The sequence below is a fragment of the Lepisma saccharinum genome, chromosome 9 (genome assembly GCF_977018435.1).
Source record: "Lepisma saccharinum chromosome 9, izLepSacc3.1, whole genome shotgun sequence".
In the NCBI taxonomy this organism is placed as follows: Eukaryota; Metazoa; Arthropoda; class Insecta; order Zygentoma; family Lepismatidae; genus Lepisma; species Lepisma saccharinum.
In genome coordinates this window covers 69961556-69984070 of record NC_139237.1, presented here as the reverse complement: position 1 = coordinate 69984070, position 22515 = coordinate 69961556, and the positions used below count along the sequence as shown (strand labels likewise).

The 22515-nt window shown below is 40.1% G+C and overlaps 1 protein-coding gene across 3 annotated transcripts in view; it reads right to left on the bottom strand.

The window, feature by feature from the left end:
* Tpst (tyrosylprotein sulfotransferase) overlaps positions 1 to 22515 on the bottom strand; it is a 420927-nt gene that overhangs the window by 19313 nt on the left and 379099 nt on the right. For 2 of the 3 annotated variants that reach the window (XM_083128367.1, XM_083128368.1), the window contains 2 exons: positions 15798 to 15947; positions 5769 to 5822 (listed from right to left, as the gene is read on the bottom strand). In XM_083128367.1, coding sequence (XP_082984493.1) covers positions 5769 to 5822; positions 15798 to 15923 — 180 coding nt within the window. In that variant the 5' untranslated portion in view covers positions 15924 to 15947. The remainder of the gene's footprint in view (positions 1 to 5768; positions 5823 to 15797; positions 15948 to 22515) is intronic. The other variant, XM_083128369.1, reaches the window with a different exon arrangement.

Genomic DNA, 22515 nt, shown 5'->3' with positions numbered 1-22515 from the left:
CAATGCAGCCAACAATGAAAGGCATGTCTGCATACACTGATGTAGTTAGTGTACAAAATATATTAATTCCATTTGTCATTTTTTTTGTGTGCGCATCACAGAATCTGAAGCGATAACATACATTTTTTTTCAAAGCATCAATCACTGAAATCGGCTACGGTTAATCTAGTGTATTCTTATAGTCAGGCACACCGCATTACACCGGGTGCATACCGTTAAAGGGTGCCCAGCTGCAACGCACTTTTGACGGTGACCGTACGCCTCCTCAGCCTTAATGCCGAGGAGGAAATAGGATCTCTCAGCGTCAGATAAGTTCGGGGAATCGATAGCAAAAACGTCAACCAGTTCTCAAAGGACGCTATCATTTTGCATGTCCCAGTAACACGAAGATGTGCAACGGGATACGGCTCGACGGGGCTCTTTTAAGTCTCCCCTCTCTCTCTCTCTCTCTCTCTCATTTTCTCCTAATTATTTAGAGCCGCGGAATCCGAGAGCACGCCACAGTACAGCGAGAGTGCACCATGTCGAAGTACGACACATTCCGTTGTACGATCTCGGCTAATGACAACGATGGAACATCAAACGTTGATTGGTGGATAGTTTGAAATTTGATTCTTCACCGAAAGTACATAATTTTTTGATAAGGTACAGAGCTGGAGCTTAAACATTGCTCAGTGTCCCAACACATTGTTGCTAAAACGACGTCGCCTTGTAATCAAGGCGTCCGGGATTCGATATCCGGTGGAGGCACATTGCATATTGGTTCCGATCCCACTATAAACGTAGGCCCAGTCGCGCTTAGCCTATCTGTGCATAAAATGGACTTAAAAATTCAAATAGACATTGTTGTGGAGCTGTGCCACCTCAAGGACGGCAGTCAGGTTCCTGTCGGAAATTTTATAATATTTTTAACGTTTGCTAATTTTCGACTGAAGCAGGATTAATGCATCAAAATCTGTTGCATGCCGCGATTATATTAACAGTTCTGTGCAATTACTTTCCAACGTATGAGGAAATGTACGTTGGTTTATCCTTGGAAAGACTAAATTTGAAAAGAAAAAAATAATGATTTGGTGTATTTTACTTCGCTTTTCCGCCACTTTTGACTAATCGCGAAGATGAGGATGATGAATGATGATTTGATGAAGGGACGCTCACAAAGAACAACCATGCCCAGGCCGGGATTGGAACCCAGGACTCCTGGTATAGTAGCGCACTGTGCTTTCCGCCACTGAAGTCATCAACTAATATTCACACAAGTATGTCGTTACGAAAGGCATCAATTTCTTCAGAGCCCCTAATTGCCTAGGTAAGTCCTTTTTGTAAGTGAGACCATCGATTGAGATCCTTTCCTTGAGGTTTTGTATTATAAACAATGAAAACTACAAGAAATGTTCTCACGTTATCACCTCCAGCAATACACATTACATTTTTGTATTTTTGAATAGTATATTTTCCTTAAATATTCGCTCGTATCATATCTTCAAGCACTCGCGGACACCCTGAGCTTAAGAACAGCTAGTGTATACACAGGACACTGGATATCTGTCTGAGAAACTAAATCTGGGCACACTTTCACGACGAAGTTTGCAACACTGCAAATCCGCCTTTTAATTCCGTCCGAAAATCCATGGGAGCTATATGAAGATCCACTCCGAGCGCGAGGATAGGAGACGAGGGAGGGCCTTAATGGGAGGAACGAAGAATTAAATACCTCCTTCAGAATCCAGAAACTGAAAAATTTAATCTCGCGGCCCTGCAATTAGGAGGAGGCACCTTTGAAGGAGGGGGAAGCGCAATGGACAGGGGAAAGATTTATATGCTAATTAAGGATATTGAAGATCGTTATTAACGGTCCGAACTTAACTCTTAAATCAAATTCTACGGAGGGATAATGCGCTGCTGATGAGGGTTCGAAGATCGAATGGTCCTCCTGGTACATTGGACGGAGATAGTGCAGCAAAGGTTTTGAATAGTGGAGGAACTAACGACGAACAGGGTCGCAGATGCTGTCTTGTCGAAAAACGGCTTAGCTTAACGACGCAGCACTAAGTGTTGCTGTACGGATACTGAATGTGAAGGGATGACACTAAACTAAATGGCAAATGCCCCAGCAGCAATAACTTAGCTCAACGATGTATGACAATTATTTGATTAGGCGAATAAGAGTTGCTACCTCAATACTAAAGGCACAGGATTGGCTGTTTTTACGTTGCTTGCATAGCTCAGTTCAACTGTGCATCACTAAAGAAACGCTATTAAGTAAACAAGCATTGCTGCGTCATTAGTAAAAACATGGAACTAAGGCCAACGCCATCCACCTGTTGTCAATAAGCAACTTTCCATAATAATCCCGAAAAAAAATGTTAGAAAATAGTACTTAACGTAAAGAACATTACGAGGTATTCTTTAAATTGAAACACTTTATTGGTTATTTACAAAAAAATAAACACATGTTTCCATGAAATTCACAAGGAAAATTATTTACCTCAAACTGTCAAAATGTATGGAAGCAGTGACGCAAGAGGGTTGGAAAAATAGTGATAAATTCTTAAGGTTCATAGATGCCCACAGTATATATTTTATACACAAAATGTATAAGTATTTGAAGTAAAAAAGTAAAATGTTCCAAGAATAGCAAAAATTTTCGGGTTATGTGTAAAATATCGTCGCTGGGGAACTCAAGAGGACCACGGTAAAGGGTGTAGCCTAGTGAACAAGGAATTAGCTTAACGATGTGTCGATGAGGCAGGATGGCCTGAATAATGGACTAAGTGTTGCTGCATGGATACTTAACGTGAAGGAAGGTAAAGGGAAGGCACTAAACTAAGTAACAAATGATCTAGCTACAACGATGTATGACAACGACTTGATTTGGCAAATAAATGTTACTACCTCAAAACTGAAGGCAAAAGTGTTGTTGTTGATTTGCTTTATTTTACTTCGCTTTTCTGCAACTTTTCGCTAATTGCGAAGATGAGACGAAAAGGACAAAACACATGGACAGTACACAACACAGGGCACACACAGGACTATACCGGCCAGTCGCCAGAGCCTCGTTAGTCTGCAATGCAGTCCAGGGCGTACTACGTGGAAGTGAGGTTGGCATTGGTACAGGGTCACGAAGACATCCAAAGACGAAGCAGGATTAGCCAAGAACCACCTAGAGGACTATTGAAGTTGAGCTGAAGGAGGAGAGGAGAAGATAGGGGGAGGTTAAGAAGATGGGCCAGAACAGAGTACGCTAGAAATCTTTGTTGGGTTTCTACGGGATTAAAAAAACTAATTCAAGTATGTCACCTTAGTGCTAAAGGTAAAAGAGCAAGGATGTTTAATTTGTTTACAAGGGCTTAGCTTAGCAATACATCACAACAAACCAGAAACTTTCAATTAAGTGAACATCACAACAAACCAGAAACTTTCAATTAAGTGAACATCACAACAAATCAGAAACTTTCAATTAAGTGAACATGCATTGCTGCGTCAGTACTAAAGGCAAATGTAAGGTATCGTACAGTGAATACACTGAACTAAACAACATACCATCTAGTGAACAAGGGCTTAGCTCAATGATCCTTGTCAAGAGAATGGAAAGTCTTATTATACGAATACTTGTTTAAGCTCAATACTATAGGTGAAAGAGTAGATGTTCTTATCTTGGCTAGAATGGATTAAGTCAACAATGCGCAACTAAAAAGCCAGAAAGTCTTAACTGAGAAAGTATTGTTGCGACAATGCTAAAGGCAAACGTAAGACATACATATTATGTATCTAGTATATAGAGTTTTCTGTGTGCTGTTGCGCATAATATTATCAAGTCCTGACTTGACAACGTGTGATAACTCTCTCGGAGGATGCATAAAGGACATTGTGTCGAAACAACGTTATAATTCCAATGAGTTGAGGGCAGCTGTTACAGCGGCATTGATCACAATAACTCCTGCTATGTTGCGAAAAATGTCTCGCAGAACATGGCGTCGCATAATATTATGCAGCGAGAATGAAGGACAGCACACAGATACACTGGACAAATAAACTATGTGAATTGGTACAGTGGTGAGTCTAACAACAGGATAGCTCAATGATGCATGGTACAGAAGCAGGAAAGCATGATTAAATGCATAAGCGTTGCTATCTCAATACTACATGCAAAAGGGAATTATTTTACTTATCCAGAAGGGCTTAGCACAAACGGAGCATGCGACTGTAATTTAACATCACTACAAAGAAATTTTAGTATATTTCCGCAAAATAATCAAAACTGTGAGAAAGCAATAACTAACACCAAGTCGTGTATTACTAAATTAATCTTTAGCGATTTACAAGATTAGACCATAATCATCTGAGAGACGTACATAGTCCGTGAGCAAGGCACACTGTGTGATACTACAAAGGAACAACATGTAAGGAAATTGTCTATTACGAAGTTCATTAACTGCATTTTATACAATGGGAGATTAAAGCATTTAAGAAAGGCCAACAAAGCAAGGCCAACCTATCGATCCTTTTTTAAAAAAAACCACACAGGATGTGAAAGAAAATTGAATTATAACAGTGATGGGAAATTCGGGGAGGTTGTACCAAAGCTGTACTATACATCTAATAATGGTTGCTTAACGAGTGTCAACGGTTTTTGGGAGCTTGCTTTTCATAAAGGATCAATGCTAATTAGGACACGGGGCGAATTAGCAAAAGCTAAGAAATACCCTTGTACGTTGGTGATGTCAGTCTGTCTGTCGGCGTCAACCACCGATGTCTCAGGTACTACAAGAGCTATAAAAACAAAAATTCGGTGGACTTATAGACCTACAAAAAAAATAGCTCAACACAAGGAAAACCAACCAAATGAGCTCATCCGCCTGACTGTGAGAGGCAACAACATGTCGATATCTCGGAAGCTACCGAATGTGAAGAACTAAAATTATCTACAAATGAAGTCCTAGTAAATGCTAATTTAACTCAACATAAATTATTCTGATTCGACAGTCCGTCTGTCTGGGTGGGAAAGGGGGGGGGGGGCAAACAATTGTAAGTCAACATTGCCTCCGTTTTCTGGTTTTACAGATCTGAACCCTCTACTACTTCTCTTCAAGTTGTTTCCAATCGTCCTCAAGACATGTCCTCTACAGGCTCTTTCTTATTGTGTACACACACACACACACAACTTCTCTCATTACTTTTCTTCTTCTTTCTTATTGTTTACAACAAAATAACATGATATATTCCCCTTCCACTTCCTTTCAACAGCTGTCACATCTGAAGACTACACACGGAGCAAAACTGTGACTCATGGTCTTAAGTGTCATGGATTCTACTAATCGGTTCCGGTCCGGGAACTCTCTGAACACACCTTGGTACTTTTCTTCCAAAACATTCAACCTAGGAGAAAAGATGCAGCTAAAATAACATTTATATATGGAAGAATAAAAAGAAATTAATGGCTTAAGGGGACAATTCATTTCGTTAGGGGCTCGTTACTTCCCAAAACTGAAAATAGATGGCTCCACTTCCTAGATGGCTTCCTCCGCACTCCTCCCAAGCTGAAGGGCAAGGAAAAAGGGAGGATAAAGTGTACACTTAAGCGTGTTGAATTTTTTACGGTGCGAAATAATTTAGCAGTGTTGAAAGGGAAAAAGAAAGAGCTGTTTGTGTCGCAAATGCATGTTTCTTTTCAGTTTCTTACAGTGAGGGCTCTAAAGCAGAATTTCTATCTCTTCAAAGAGAGGAGACAAAAGAACATCACAAAGCGAGAAACGAAAACGGCTTACCGCTCTGATGGGAAAGGAATAAAACGTCGTGCTTTTGTTACGGTCGAATGCATCCTACAAAGAAAAATATGGGAGAAACAAAAAAAAGTACATTCAGCTCAGTATTGTGCAGCGGCAAAATAAAATAGTATATAGTTAACATGAATTCTTATGGTGCTGTTTTTAACTATTTTTAACCAGTGCAGAAATGGAACTATACCCATATTTTACAGTTTTACAGTTATACCCATATTTTACAGTTATTGTTTTTATCATTACTATTCTGTTATTATTTACATTAATATTCTCTACCTTGTTGTGCATTTTTAGTTATTCACCAGCAGTATCGTGGCCAATCAAGTACGAGTGTATTTGTAGCTACGACAGAAAATCGTCTCGTATACTTCATCTAAGATGTTCCAAAATGAAATCAAGAACATCATGTGTACTTGTGTGTTTTGTCGGGGCGACGAGGATGAATGGATGAAACTGGAACCCACCGATTTTGGTTTCGGGGACGATTGCAGTCAAATGTGTTATTTGAAAAAATCCCAATTTCAGAAACTACTCTTGAAGCAGCATATAGTGCCAAAAAGTAGGAAACTAGAGGGGAAAATTCTCTCTCATCGCCCCTTCAAATGTCACCCTGGTTCATGGAAGTTTCCAGCGTGGGCAAGGGGGTGCATTTGACCGTCGCGAAAACAAGTGGTGACGAATTTCATTCTGCTCACTGTGCTTCTTTCTTACGAAGAAACTAAACGTTATTGCCTTTTCAAATAAATCAAAATAAAGCTTTGCCCTCCCTGGATAATTGTTCTTTGTCCGCCCTGAAAACAAAATTGGATACGCCCATGTCCTGGTTACTTGTCATTGGTTACAGCACAGTGGTCGGTTTAAATACTATGTGGAAACTATGCATGTAGCCTCCCGTTGTCGTTGCGATAATGTCGCCGGCTTGTAACAAAGGATCACGGGCTGGATATCCGGTGAATGTACAGTTTAAACAGTAGGTTCAGTCCATCTCTGCATAAAGTGGAGTTAAATTAACCCTAGCAAATCGGGCATGCGTATGTATATATGTTGCCAGATCAGAGAACGTTGATATATCTATGATAAATCGTTACGTTGGAAACTGTGTGAGTGAGGGTTTTTTTCGTATGGAATTTTAGCATATGCCTATTTCTTAACTACCTACACTGACCGGTGGCGTACCCAGGATTTTCGAAAGGAGGGGGTTACGCACTTTTTTTTTTAGTAATCAGCCCTCATTTTGACATATTCTCATGTCTTTGACATTTTTTTTTCTGAAGGAATACTGGGCCAAGGTGGGAGAGGTTATGATCCCACCAAACCCCCCTTGGGCACGCCACAGCCGTTGGAGTATGGTGTGGGACATTTTTTTTATCAGTACGATCCATTACACTCCCTTGGCTTATTGCGTGGGAATTAGATCTGGGAACAGAACCGATCACACTCGAAAAACTGCACTATCGCTTGGATGGATCTATTAAGTGTGCAGTTGTTTTGTGTACACCCTGTATATTTGACACTCACGCCAGACTGTGCGTAGATGCGTAGAGAGTAACTAGAATTCAATTACGCCCAAGGCTTCGGAGCATCCCCCCCCAAATAGAGCAAATGAAGAGATGGGGGAAAATCCGTCGTAGACAAAACGCGAAAAAAACAGAAAGGAAAAAAAAGGAGGGAAAAACTGAAAACGAAGAAGCCATGTTAAGACGGTGCAAACAACGTCCAAAGCTGTAAGAAAAAGAATCTGGGACTTTCGAAAATCGTAAACAAGCCAGGAAAAAAGGGGGAAAAAAACTTGAATAGGACTTGTCACTTCAGGGACTTGCGGCTTCAGAGAACAATGAAGGGTAATAGAATATCAGAAGAAGGTTAGAGGGGGCCGTATTTAGATTTTTCGCGGAGAAGGAGTAATGTTAATTTTACAATTTATTATCATAAGTTATTATCATTAGTGACATTATTTTTAAACTAGAGTATTTATTCCTATTCTTCTTCTTCTTATTATTAATTTATAAATATGACAAACAAACGCAAAAGCATAAGAATATTTTAGATAAATAGTTTGTTGGTAGTTTTAATACGAATCTGGTTATCTTAAAAGTCTCAAAAATTAAAAAAAGCAAAACGCATAAGAAAGCATTACCTCAAAAACAAAGCGAAATGTAAAATAAATCATAATTTCAAAACAAAATTAGGTAAACTTTAAACATTTAAGTTATTTCTTGTGTTTACCTTGTAGCTTATGCACATATGTATTACGCGGTTCCATTTGTCAAACAAATAAATACATCACTGAAAGTATGTAATTAATATAAATATTTCATATTTGAAAAATGCAACTTTAGAATAAATTATAATTAATGCTTCAGAAAAAAATATTTGAATTCTTCTATTATTACTTAGGAATATAACAATATATAAATATAACAAAGTAGGCATATACTTTGTTAAGGGCTAAAGTAATAAATTTAAAGAAAATATAGCATAATGTGGGTTCGTCTAGTAATCACTAAAATATTATGCAATACCACAAGTTTATTGAATTTACAGTTTTAAATCAATTATGGAAGTTTCAATTGTGTATGGATAAATTCGACTCCTTTCACAATTTACTGTACTGATTAAAATTGAAAATGTGATTCTCAAAACTATATTGTTGAAGAAAAGAGAAACATTTCGAGCTTTACAAGCGATTTCACTTTATTTCACTGAAACAAGCCTTATCTTTCAATGTCGGAAAGGCAACCGAACTCCTGTACTCTATCCCGGAAGTTTGTGCAGCAACGCCGCGCATAACGGTAGAGGAGCGAGTAGGCGGAGCAAAGAAGTGCGCGCTGCTGCTAACCGCTGGTAGCTGCAGCCGCGTTTTCCCTTCGCAATCTCTTTCCCTCTCAAGCGTTCACGGACCGAGCCATCCCGAGTCTCTACCCGCGCAGAAGATTTCGCTTGCTCCACAGACTCCTGGGACAGGGCGAACACTATCTTGCCTTCCAGGTATATATTTTGACCAGTCCGGGAACTTTCAGATATCGCCTCTCTGCGGCTCTCGAAGGTAGATCCCAGATTGAGCTGGCAGCTTCCAAAGATTCATTAGGCCTTTTTACACGGTGTGTGTCCTCTGTCAGAAGGAAGAAGAAAGAGAAGGGAAGAATTAGCTCTGCCGAGAGGAGGGTAGCGAGCCGAACGAGGAAATTAAACGAAGGTACGAGGAAATCTATGAAGAGATCGGGTCGCGAGGTCTAAATAAAGGAGGAAGTGAAGAGGAGAGAAAAAGCAATCCCTGGAGAAATAATAGAAAAGAAGAGATGATTGCCATATACCACCGCAGGACGACTGAATCACATTTTTCGACGAGAGCTTTTTCAATCGACGCCTTCCAATATCTGAAGACGAACGAGACGGTCATCGTCACCTTGGGAGAAACACATTTTCTTTTTTTCTTCGGGGATGCTCTCAGGATGCGTTGCCATGGCGACGGAGGGAAGCTGAGATGGAGCGATGGACCCGGTCCTCCGAATGCAGAGGTCCGGTCGCACGATTTGGGAAAGGGGCTGCGTCATCGATCCGGTTATTTGTACCTGTTTGAAGTTCATGTTATGCATACATCATTCATCGTGCGTTCTGAAAGAGAGAGAGAGAGATAGAGAGAGAGAGAGAGAGGAAGAGAAAGAGAGAAAGAAAGAAAGAAGGGGAGAGAGAGAAAGAAAGAAAAAAGGAGAGAGAGAGAGAGAGAGAACTTCTTTCTTTCTTTCGAAAGGAGAGAGAGAGAGGAAGAGAAAGAAAGAAGAGAGAGAGAGAGAGAGAGAGAGAGAGAGAGAGAGAGAGAGAGAGAGAGAGAAGTGTTTTGTCCTTATTTGTGCTGAGCGCCCTTTTCAGCCTCAGCTTTTAACCAAGGTAAGGAAATTTTACTTTTCAGACACGCTTTTATTTTTGTTATGATAAGGGGCTGGACCCCGTATGGTGTGACGGGTGCAAAATAGCCTCAGTCCTGACGCACCCAAAAACATTAATTCAAATTCAAATTTATGCACCATGACTTCTGTCGTCGTGGTACCCGAGATCCCATTTTATTTATTTGTAAGAGAAATTAAACCGACTTTATTGCTGGGAGAGGTTGTTATTGCTAAACCAGACACAAAAACGACAAAACTAAATAATAATACAATAAAATCACTAAGTTGCTGACGACGGCAGTTTATTAAGATATAAAAAACACTTAAAATGTAACGTTTCAACCCTGTATCAGGGACTTCCTCTTTTAGTATAGTTCTTCGTCTGAGGAAGACCCTGATACAGGGCTGAAACGTGACATGTTATAGTGCAGGAGGCCTTAGAAAGATCGCTTCGCGGGCTTACAGCAGACGACAATATGGGGGTGTGTCTGCAAGAACCAATCAGGTTCCGGAATGAGCGAGCCCGGTTGCCACAGCTAGCTCACTGCACCCTTCTGGAAGAGTGAGTGACCTCTGCCTCTTGCTACCTCGGCCTGTTTGTTCGGCTGAGGAGCAGACGACACTAGAGTATCGGCAATAATGTGCGAGCGACGTCTGCTGTTAGCCCGCGAAACGCCCTTTCTAAGGCCTCCTGCACTATAAGTGTTTTTATATCTTAATAAACTGCCTTGGTCAGCAACTTAGTGTATTTAATATGGATACAAGGCTTAATTATATTACAATAAAATCACAAATCAATCAAAGGACAAGGCTCAATAAAATGATTCAATGGCACGACAATACAAATAAATTGATTAGATTTGATTTTTATTATTTAGCGTTGCTTTTCTGTCACTTTTGGCTAATCACGACGATGACTATGAGTCACGATTGGATGAAATTCATAAACATTTACACAAAGAAAAGAAAACATGCCTGGATTAGAATCGCCGTAGCGCGCTGTGTGTGATAACCAGTTCAGCACAGAGGTCGGCAATATAAACATGAAGTACAGTAAATTAAGGTAAAAGTACGGCCCCTGAACATTGCAACATGCCGCGAAGGCATATGGGCGAGGAGGGACGAGGAGGCAGGGCCCCATATATTCACAATCTTGGTCGTTTGAGGTGCTGATGTGATCAACAACACGTTCGAACCGCATTTACGAAAACTCGATACCGCACAGCCCTACTTGCAACAGCGCGCAATGCTTTGCTCCCCCATCTTGCTTTCTCCCCTTCTACACCGTTAGGCGTGGCATTTCTCCACGGATTCCTGGGGTAGACTATAGTTAACTGTAATTTAATGTAATTTTAGTGATTTAATTTTTTTTTAAAGAAAGTATGTATTTATGGTGCACACAACTGATTATTTTTCATACAAAGGATTCAAATTTACATTTGAAAGGTTATTTTATTGCATGTTTCAATGCTGTACTATATAATATGTACTCGTATAACATGTACGAGTGTGTGTCTGCCAAACGGTTAAGTCGTCATGTTTACTTCTCATTAAAGTCACAGTACAGAGAGATCTTGATACCAACACGCCTGAGGCCAAGAGAGAAAACGGTTGCATACTGTTTTGTACATTAACAGACAGACTGTTAAACTTTAACGGCAACATTTTACGATAACTGTTAACAGTGTACCGCAAGCCTACAAATCAGTTCACGGGAACCAAAGAGACATTGACGGTAAGATCCTTCCTTCTCCATGTCCATTGGTCTGAATGACCACACAACCTATAAAGACATTTGCACCCCTGTCCCGATCAACCTGCGTTCAAGCAAAATGGACTTTGGCCGCATTGGTGAAATAACACCAGCGTCAATAAAATCAGGATGGGGTTGGTAACCCTGCTTTGGTCCTTTTGCTTCCTGAGGGGTCCTGGGGGAAATTCTGCTGAGTGCTCTCTCATCGCCATCGTCTTTGCGAGGGACACGATCCGAACGGCGCGACAAGACAATAACATCCACGGTCGACTGTGAATAGGCATCTCGTTCTCATTTCGTTCCGTCGACGTAGCGAAGCCGGAACACACACACACGCACAGACAAAAGGATCATGCAGGAGAGGGGTGGGGGGGTGGGGGAGGAATCGGCAGAAAAAAATGGCCTCGCGCTAAGGAATAAGGGAACCATTATGTTATTTGTTCTGCCGTTTTTCACCGCTTACATCAGATAAAATAGCTTTAAAGAGAATCTGCCTTGTAGCAAAATGAATGTTTTGGTCTCTTTGTCTTTGTGTGCCTATAGAAGCATTAATCCGATCTATTATTGCCTTTGTGACATCGTTTCATACTGTTTAAATCTCTTTTGCATCTCAGATTTCTTATGTCTTCCGATCAGTGCATCCTTTACGCTCTTCTCCCACTTATTTTAGCCTCTCTTCTATGTTATTTCCTTCCCTTTGCAGAGCCAAGAACGCATACTTACAAGTTATGAGTATTTTAATTGCCTGCCTTTTTTAGTAACATTTTAAGTGCCTATAAGTACACATTTCCTCCCTTTTAGTGCCCTTTTAAACGACAATTTCCTTCTTTATTACCTTTTCAAGTAGGCTACCCACACCTATCACGATCAATTTACTTTCTTCATTAACCTTCCTTTAGCAATGATATTTAAGCGCCTTTAGGGCTCCACTGAACCTTTGCTTGCTTCAAAGTCTTTTTATCGAAATTTTCACTTTTCGAAAAAAAAACCTGCTAATACAGGATTATTAAAAAAGAATGGTACAAAAGTAAAGTTAATTTATTTTTAAGTGAAAAGAGATACAAAAGCAATTCTGGTGGGAAAGAAAGGAAGATTGTAAATTTACCTGGGCAATTACAAATGTTGGATATGAGCACCCTGGGTAACACGGCAGATGTCAAAATGATTATCCTATTCACTGTTTCCCTCGACGTTCCGAGAATTTTTCTACTGCACAGACATCCAGTTGATTCAAACTTCTGCACCCAGCGTGTAATGCAGTGTCTATGTGGTGGTCGTTTCTTGAATTTCGCACGAAAGTGTCTCTGAACTGTAACAACTGCCCGCCCCTGTTCGTGCAAATTCCATTACGCAATATGCTTGCTCTACCTTCGTTGTTGCCATTTTAGCTATTAACAACAAGTAGCACCTCTAGTGGATTTTACGTCAACTACAACCACAGGCTATAAATTTACAACCTTCCTTTCTTCTTTCCAACCACAATTGCCTTTGTATCTCTTTTCACTTAAAAATAAATTAACTTTACTTTTGTACCATTCTTTTTGAATAACGCTGTATATTCATTAATCTGTTTAGCATTCCTTCCAGATCATTCACGCGAGTCTTGATGTGGTTTGCTTTCCCTGTTGTCTAGAAACATGTTATACTTTCGTGGCCCTGTAAGCCTAGTTTCTTAAGTTTTCTTACCTCGAGTGCAAATCTTACCGTGAGTATATATATGCTCCTATTTCAGCGCAATATTTGCTACCATTTTCTTCCTCAGATGCACTTTTATTTACGTGTTCACTTCCGTCTTTAATTTCCCTCCAAACGTATATTGTTTTGGAAGTAGTTTCTTCTTGACCACGAAATGCTCCTTCCCGCCAAAAATTTTGACGTAATAAACCCACGGAGCGAATCACAGTGCAGGAACTACCTGATTCGCTGTTCCGTTGGCGCGCTTATCCAGTTTTAGCGCGAAGAGAACAATGGCGTAACGATCCGTAGTTTATTTTAAATATTGACTTTGTCATTGTACAGCACGTATCATACCCTCTGCTAAGGGGGGATCTCTTGGGAATGTATCTCACTAATCATCATTTATCCTTGATGGTAAAGCACTCTCTGCTCGTGGTGAGCTTGGTGGTAAGGCGCTAGAGGTACTAAATTTACACACTTGAATGGCAACACATGACACTTGAGTTTCACACCCCTAAAGACTGGATCAGCATGGGTAATGTAAGGATATACCTATCTCTGTACTACAACTGAAGATCTGCTGGGAGAGGTTATGCTTGTGACTGTACGTAGAGTCTGACTTGCGACTCGCGTTAACACACTCTCCCTAGAACCTCCTCCTCTCTCTCTATTCAATCGTATCTTGCTCCTCAATAACTGAATTAGAACTGACCCCGAACACTCTGCCTCCCAGATATTTATTGCAATTCAATTTACTAAACAAATGCACAGTCAGGACTGTAGCCTCGTCTGGATTTTGTCCGTACCGCTGATGACCAGGAAGAGCTTCAGTGCTGTCTGACACTGTATTCCTGTGATGTTTCTGAATATTTCCTGATTGGAAAACGATGGTTGAATGACTGGAAGTTGGAGTTCGTTGTCCATAATAATTAAAAGATACTACGAATCGTTACGATGGATACTTCATCACGGAGATTTTAACGAAACTTCCTTTCAAAAAATCCACACAGATGAACAAGAAATTCTAACATATTCCGGCCTCTGTGCGAACGTTTTATCTATTTCTAGTGCATAAAACGTCTATCTAAGCGCAACAAATTCCCTACTTCAATCTGCAGAAATACCAGACGTTGGATTCAGTACGAAAGACGTTGGGTTCCCTGGTTGTATCTCTCTATCTCTTTTCCATTGCAAGGCGAAATATTCCATATGGAAAGTGACAGGGCTGATAGATGCGCCATGCATTAGCATGATGAATATGACACGCTCCGAATCTTGGGAGCCACAGGTGGTTCCTAGAAATATCGATCGCCTGCTCCTCATCCACAGCATCCCATTTTACAGCTGTCGCGCGGATGGATCAATTTCATGCTCTCATTCTATCTCTGTTGTTTTTCCATGTTCCCTGCCAATCAATGTCTGGAGGAGAGGTTGCTCGTGGTGGGGTGGGATATGATTTATAATCAGCACCGTGATGGATCTGTTGTGATGTCCCAATTTCTCTTCTGTTGAGCGAGACAGGGTGCCCCCAAAACTCTTCTCCATTCGTTGTAAGAATGAGTACACAAAACACATGCGAATAGTAGTTGCTCTCCTATTGGTTAGCCCAGCTCAGCCATAGATATATTGTTAGTAGGTATACGTCCGATAAAAAAAATACTTAAAACTGCGGTAAAAAGCTTACACAGGAATGTGGACTTGATATACGCAAAAACACCTTCTTGCAGAAGATGCTTGTGGAATAGTTGCCATAGGAATGAGCCCACGTCAATGGAGTTAGAGAGTACAGTGTACACCTAGCTGCGTCAGGAACAATGCGAGCAACTCGAGACGTCAGTTGTATTCGTGTGTCAAATTTAGTGCGTGTATTTATTTTATAAAATACGTGGACACACACACAAACTTGCTTGTCTATTCTACCAAAAAGGACACAACTTACAATACGAGGACGGACGGACACACACACACACACACACTCTCTTGCTTGTCTACTCTCCTAAATGAGGATATCATCTAGAAACTTACAATACGAGGACACACACACACATACCCTTGTTTGTTTACTCTACTAAACGAGGACACGATCTATAACTTACAATACGAGGACACACATACACACACCCTTGTTTGTTTACTCAACTAAACGAGGACACGATCTATAAACTTACAATACGAGGACACACATACACACACCGTTGTTTGTTTATTTTTCTAAACGACACGATCTATAAATTTATAATACGAGGACACACATACACACACCCTTGTTTGTTTACTCTACTAAACGAGGACACGATCTATAAACTTACGATACGAGGACACACATACACACCCCCTTGTTTGTTTATTTTTCTAAATGAGGACACGATCTATAAATTTATAATACGAGGACACGAATACACACACCCTTGTTTACTCTACTAAACCAGGACACTATCCAGAAAACTACAATACGAGCACACCCCCCTGATTATCCACTCGACCAAACGAGAACATCATTTAGAAACTTACAATATGAGGACACACACCCTTGCTTGTCAACTCTACCAAACGAGGACATTATCCAGAAACCCACAATACGAGGATACACACATACGAAACAAGGATACCAGTAGCTAGCAACCTACAAAACGAGGGTACACACACAAAGGCATGGACGTGCAAAAACTACAAGATTCCCTAGTGATGCAAACCTACCTCTTTGGCTACCATGAAAGGTCCGTGGGGCCCCCAGTAGCATGGTGTTATGGCTTTGTAAAGCACAAACACAACAAGGACACCAGCTGCGACATACACCGCCGACTTGCGGAAACCGCGGACCATTCTCTACCTCATCGCCATCTGCATCTGAAAAAAGAGAAAAAGTAACAAATAACTACCGTTCGAGTAACATGAATGCTAAATTTCAGTCTTAGTTAAACATACACAATAAAACAAAAAAGTTTACGGCAGCATGAAAACAAATACGAATTGTGACAACTGTATCAACATCTTCGGGAGGGTAAGGAAGAATACCAAGGTTTTTAAAGTTTCTTCACTGTCATGTCCTACAAGCATTTCTCGCAACATGCGGAAAATCTGATGTAATCTATATGTGTATCTATTGCTAGTTAAGATGTACACAGTGTGTTATTCGAAAAATTCCGGCACAGAGAATTTCAGTGACTGCCTTGTACTTCCGTACAGAGGTTAATGTACTATATTCATTATGCATGACGGGGGAAAATGCTTTTTTTTTTTTAAACAAGTCTTGACAGTCTTATTCCAGTGCATCATTATTGTTTGTAATATTCACAGTCCCTATTTATCCCTTGTGAATATTACACGTACGTCATTGTACGGAAACAGACCTTATTTGTTTCAAATAAGCTCTCAAATCCGCATAGACGGCAGCACTACTGTGCCTGGACTTTGTCGCCGTCAAGCGGTGGTAATTGAAAACTTACTTCCTTCTCTCCCCCTCCCCCCTTTTTTTCCCGATGACTTCGATCGGAGCAATCAGCAGTTCGACACGAGACTCCCACGCAGCAACACAGGAAGCCTTTCACAGCACACCAGTTCCTTCGTGTGCCTTCGAGGTCAACGGAGACGGAAGACTTTACCTACCAGGGACTGTTCCGTATCCACGTGGATCTTTTCAACTGTAGAAGTGGGTACCCGTACGGTTGAGAGAGAGAGAATTGTTAAGTAGGAGGCACCGAGGAACACAAAAAGTAAACCAGAGACTACAATATTAAATCCTGTTGTTTGCTTGTGACAGAACTTAATATATATACAAACTCGACTCTAACGTTTGTTCTTTGGGATTGGCGAGCGTCGTGTGTTAATTGGCCAATCATTACCCAAACCTTATTGCGCCTAGTGAAATTGACTTGAGCCAATATGCCGCATAAAGTGCCTGAGTTACAATTATTACGCACATGCGAAAATGACAGTTAAATGTGATACTCAAACGCGGCTCTGTTTGACTCGTGCCTGATTGTACTCCCACTATCCCTTTTATTTTTGGATTGCTTGCATGAGAGCAATTGAGGAGTTTATCCAGTTTGCCTATAGCACTGCCATTTACGATTCGAACGTCGGAACCTTTGCATTACCCAATATGATCCAAAATAGAAAAAGGCGACCTTAAAAACCCAATACCTAAACAGTAGCATCAATACCCGTGCACAAGAGGTAAAACTCTATAGCACAAATTTTAAAAATAATAAAAAATGACACGGTATATTCTAACCAGACAATTGAAGATATAACGACCTTAAAGACAGAACTCCATCCATAGCACAAAAGGCCTTTCAGACCCAAGACATGCGCAACGACTCTTCATTGAGTAAAGTAAGTGAATCCGGCTTTGTAGACTGGACCTTAATGATTCTGACAGAATCAAAGTACATTCACTGTACAATTTGTATGATCCTGAAAATGATACCGTGTTAGAATAAAAGGTTCAAAAGAATAAGGAAGGGGTGGAAATCAACTGATTCTTTTACGGGGTACTTTCTATACTCATCTCAAATATTTTCACCCGGGACAAATACGTATTTGCGAAACCAGAGACTAATGTAAGTATACAGAGGGAAAATTTCCATATTTCCCTAAATGTCATTCCTTATAGTGATTTACGAACTTCTACTTTCACAAAGGCAGCATAGTAGGTTGTTGTTCAACTAATAATAAAAAAAGTGCTGAAAATTCTTGTCTCCACAAAAAAAAATAATCCATGGGCCAAAAATATTTATAACCCGAAAAGGAATGCAAGTATACCACAACTCCGTACAAATATCAAATTGTTTACAGTGATCTGCGGACTTTTATTTTCACAAACAAAAACAAGATAGTGTCTTGCTCAAACAAAAAAGCGCTGTCTTTTACACGATATTATTATGGCTGAGCCGATGCCGATGAATCGGTATCGGCCGATACCAGTGGTATCGGTATCTGAAAGTATCGGCTGGAATTCATCTACCCATACCCACGTTCCAGAAGTTAAATTATCCTGGAAATTATGCAAAATTCCAACTTTCCTTTTATTTTGCACCAATTTTGCATGAGAAAACTATATTTTGCGATTATATGATATATATTTTAATATTATGGTGCAATTCTTGAATATACTGAAGCAAATATCTTGGTAAATTGATGCATATAATTGGAGAAGAATATTTACGCACCAAGATTGATGAACATTTTTAACAATTTTTAATTATTGCAATTTTCAAGTGTCGGTATCGGTGGGAATCGTTAAGGGTATCTGTTCAAAGTGGTATCGGCTCAGCCCTGGTTATTATACGAAATGCACGCAAATTCAAAACAAAATTTTTGATCACACTTTCCACAGAGAAAACCCAGATTAGTGATGCTTAATAGATACGAATCCAATATTAATATACTCGTTAAACAAGTAAACATACTTGCGTGAATTATATGAAACGAGACGTAGCTGAGTGGTTAGCGGGACCTGCTTCGAAGACCTTCTAGGTGGGAATCCTGAGGAAGGTATGGACATGTTGTCTTGTCCATTTTCATCAAGTAAATGCACTCGTCCTCAATGTCATCTAACTTGAGAGAGGTGGAAAGAGCATAGAACTCGAGTCAGATGATAATATTTCACAATATTAAGTAAAGACAATCCCACTTAGCCTTTGCGGATGTTCACATGCCGCGGGAGTAGCTACTTGCTAGGTGAATCCTACAAGACTTATGCAAAACAAGCACTAAATAAATGAAAGCTTGTTGTGGATGTTCGTTCCCACTACCATAAATTATTCTTCTGACGAGCTCTCTCCATTACAACTGGTACAGTGCCGACCGTTCACAACGGGTTTCCTGCCTTCTCGTGTCCAGTGTCTGAACATATTTAAACGCAAGAAAATACAGAAACCTTTTCCCTGTGAACCGTGTCGACCGTTCAAAAAGAGCTTTCTGCTTTCTCGTGCCCAGTGTCTGAACATATTTAAACGCAGGAAAATACAGAAACCTTTTCCCTCTGAACCGTGCCGACCCTTCATAAAGGACTTCCTGCCTTCTCGTGTCCAGTGTCTGAACATATTTAAGAGCAGGAAAATACAGAAACGTTTCCCTCAGAGTCGTGACGACCGTTCAAAATGGGTTTCCTGCCTTCTCGTGCCCAGTGTCTGAACATATTTAAGAGCAGGAAAATACAGAAACCTTTCCCTCTGATCCATGCCGACAGTTCATAATGGGTTTCCTGCCATCTCGTGCCCAGTGTATGAACATATTTAAGAGCAGGAAAATACAGAAACTTTTCCCTCAGACTCGTGCCGACCGTTAAAAATTGGTTTCCTGCCTTCTCGGGTCCAGTGGCTGTGAACATATTTAAGAACAGGAAAATTCTGAAACGATTCTCTCTACACATTGAAAACCGTTAATAATTGTAATGCTGCCTTAGTGGGTGATAAGCTTCTTTGAGAAGTAGAGACGAACACAATCAAGGTTTGAATCTTGCCTAACCGTGCTAGTAAAAGAAAGGGACTTCGATAAGTTTCTTATTACAGTCACATTTACGTCACCGTCTTCCCCAAACCCAGAAGGGGACGAATTTCAATCAGCAGAAGGCGACCATCTCGTCTGTAACACTAAGCCAAACTTTTGCATCGAGGCCAGAACTTTCTTCCCTAACAAACTTGGCAAAGTTATCAATGAAAGGAAATTGAGAAGCTTTCGTGAAGCGACTTATATTTCATTTATTCTTCGCCCCTCGAGGAAATTGGTAATCGATGAGGACGCTATCAAGTTCTCCATCTCCCAATTCTCTTCTCAGATAACCTGGAATGATGTTCAAGGTACTCAATGGTGTACCCCACGCATGATTCTAGATTCGAGGCGAGATGAAAGGTGGAAGGGAAAAAGTTGGAGCTCAGTTTACAGCACAAGACGAATAATAACAAGAAAATTACTGAATGTGAGGTTACAGCACGTGAGCATATATTCCTCAGTTATTTTTATTTCCTGTGTAGGAATTTAGATTTTTCTAAAGATAGTAGTGCGTAACCGTATGTAACCCGACACACAGTTTTTTTTTTTACTAATTTTTCATTAATAAGTTGATTTCCCGCGGTTCTTCCCATGATCTTTCACTTATAAGCCGATTTCCCAAGATTCCCCACAGAATTTTTCACAATCGTAATTTCCTTGACTTTCTCATGACTTTTTAACTCATAAGTTAATTTCCCTGATTTTCCCATGACTTTTCATCTTTATAAACCGGTTTCCCTGATTTTCCCATGACCTTTCACCCTCATAAGCCGATTTCCCTGATTTTCCCATGACCTTTCACCCTCATAAGCCGATTTCCCTGATTTTCCCATGACCTTTCACCCTCATAAGCCGATTTCCCTGATTTTCCCATGACCTTTCACCCTCATAAGCCGATTTGCTTGAATTTCCAAAGAATTTTCACAATCCGACTCCCTTGACATTACCACGACTTTTCTACTCATAAACCAATTTCCCTGACTTTCTCATGACTTTTTAAGTCATAAGACGATTTCCCTGACTTCCCCATGACTTCTCACCGAGAAACTTATTTAAATGGCTTTCCTAGGATTTCCAGGACAGGGAACAAACAACCACGTCAAAGAAACTGCCGGACTGATACCGATAAAAAGTTTCTGTAATCTGGTATTTGGTTAATAATTCTTTCCACCACATTTTATCTCTGTAACTCGTTCCTTATATATCAATAATCAGGACACAAACTAATGGGTAGGCGGATGTATACATGTACTTGGTCGGGTTTGTCGGTTGGCTTTTTACATGCAGAAATCCAACGGTGTTTCTACCAATGCCAAAGCAGCGCTTGGGAGAAGACGTGGGGCTTTTAATGACGGTCTCTCAAAGCAGCTACACTCAGGCAAACAACCCACGCCGACCCACGCAAAAGCTGCTACCAAAATACATGAATCCTAGTTTGTTAAAAGAAAAAAAGTACCCACGTACTGTTTCCCTTTGACGCAGATATACACTCTTTGTGCCGTCTGCAGACTACTTTGTGGGTGCAGCAACTAAAGTAGTTACATTGGCCGCATGAACAAGCTTTCATTATGCGGTGACGCAAGATTGCGTAATAATTAATTAACATTTACACTTGAAGTTCAGTAATGGAGAAGTTCCTTCAGGTCTAAGTTTAGCTCAAATGCTAATTTTAGCACTCATAACGTAACAAACATGTTGAAGATTGTTAGCACCAAACTCAACACTACCAAGAATGTAAAATTATTACCATTAAACCAAACACTCCTATCCAAATAAAGCCGACCCATGTGGCGGAGTGGTTAGCTACGAGACCAAAGGTCCCGTGTACGAATCCCGGCTTGCCCATGGGTGTTCTTTGTGTGTCCCTTCATCAATTTCATCCACATCGTCGCGATTAGTCAAAAGTGGAAAAGCGACACTTCATAATTATTATTTTTTAATTACTAGAAAAGATTTAATTTTCCATAAGAACAATTAAAGATTAACTACACGAATCAATAGAAACGTCAACTTAAGGCTCGGCTAACGGCAGAGCAGCTGATTTACCGATCGGAAAAACCGCTATGACATTCAAAAACGTGAAAAATTACATATCATTAGAATTCCTTCTAGAGTAGTTTCTTTAGGCTACGTAAGTCTATTAACCCATTCGCGTCATATGACGAGCAGGACTCGCATGAACCTGCAGACTTCTGGCACGGAAATTTCTACTTCGGTTCCTCGTGTTTCCATGTAGTTGGCGTTACACCATTTGACTTCAATAGAAGTTCTTTTATCGCGTTCCTCCGCGTCTTAGTGGGCGGCATTCCGCTGGAGGCAAGGACGTATTTAGGGGGTACAGGGGGTCCGGACCTCCCCCGAAAGATTTATCAAGTAATAAAATTAAATAATGAAAATATACTCGTCTAGCATTTGTAGTATAACTTCCTCTGAACTTATTGAAAGACAAGGATTACACACACAAGGATTATATTGGGATCATAGAGCTTTGAGGGTCAGGAAGGACGTATTTAGGAGAGATACAGGGATCCGGATCCCCCGAAACACTTACCAAGTACTAAAATCAAATAGGTTATTAATTTCTTCTGAACTTTTTTTAATCAGAAACTTACTTTTCTCCAACTACATGTGACATGATTTTTGTTATTCGATAAATATTCAATTATACATCTATTTGACATTAATTTCATTGCCAGAGCACTTGTTTTTATGTAAATTATTTCGATCTTAACTAAAGGTAAGCTACGTAATGAATATGCGCTGTTATATCTATTTTTATAGCTACAGTCTTTTTACCTAATCGTGTAATAATAATAATACTATATTAATTTATGTATTGTAATTAGTATTAATTTGATTTAATATAATTATTTTAATTTAAACATTATTATTATTATTATTCCTGAGACACTTGGTTCGG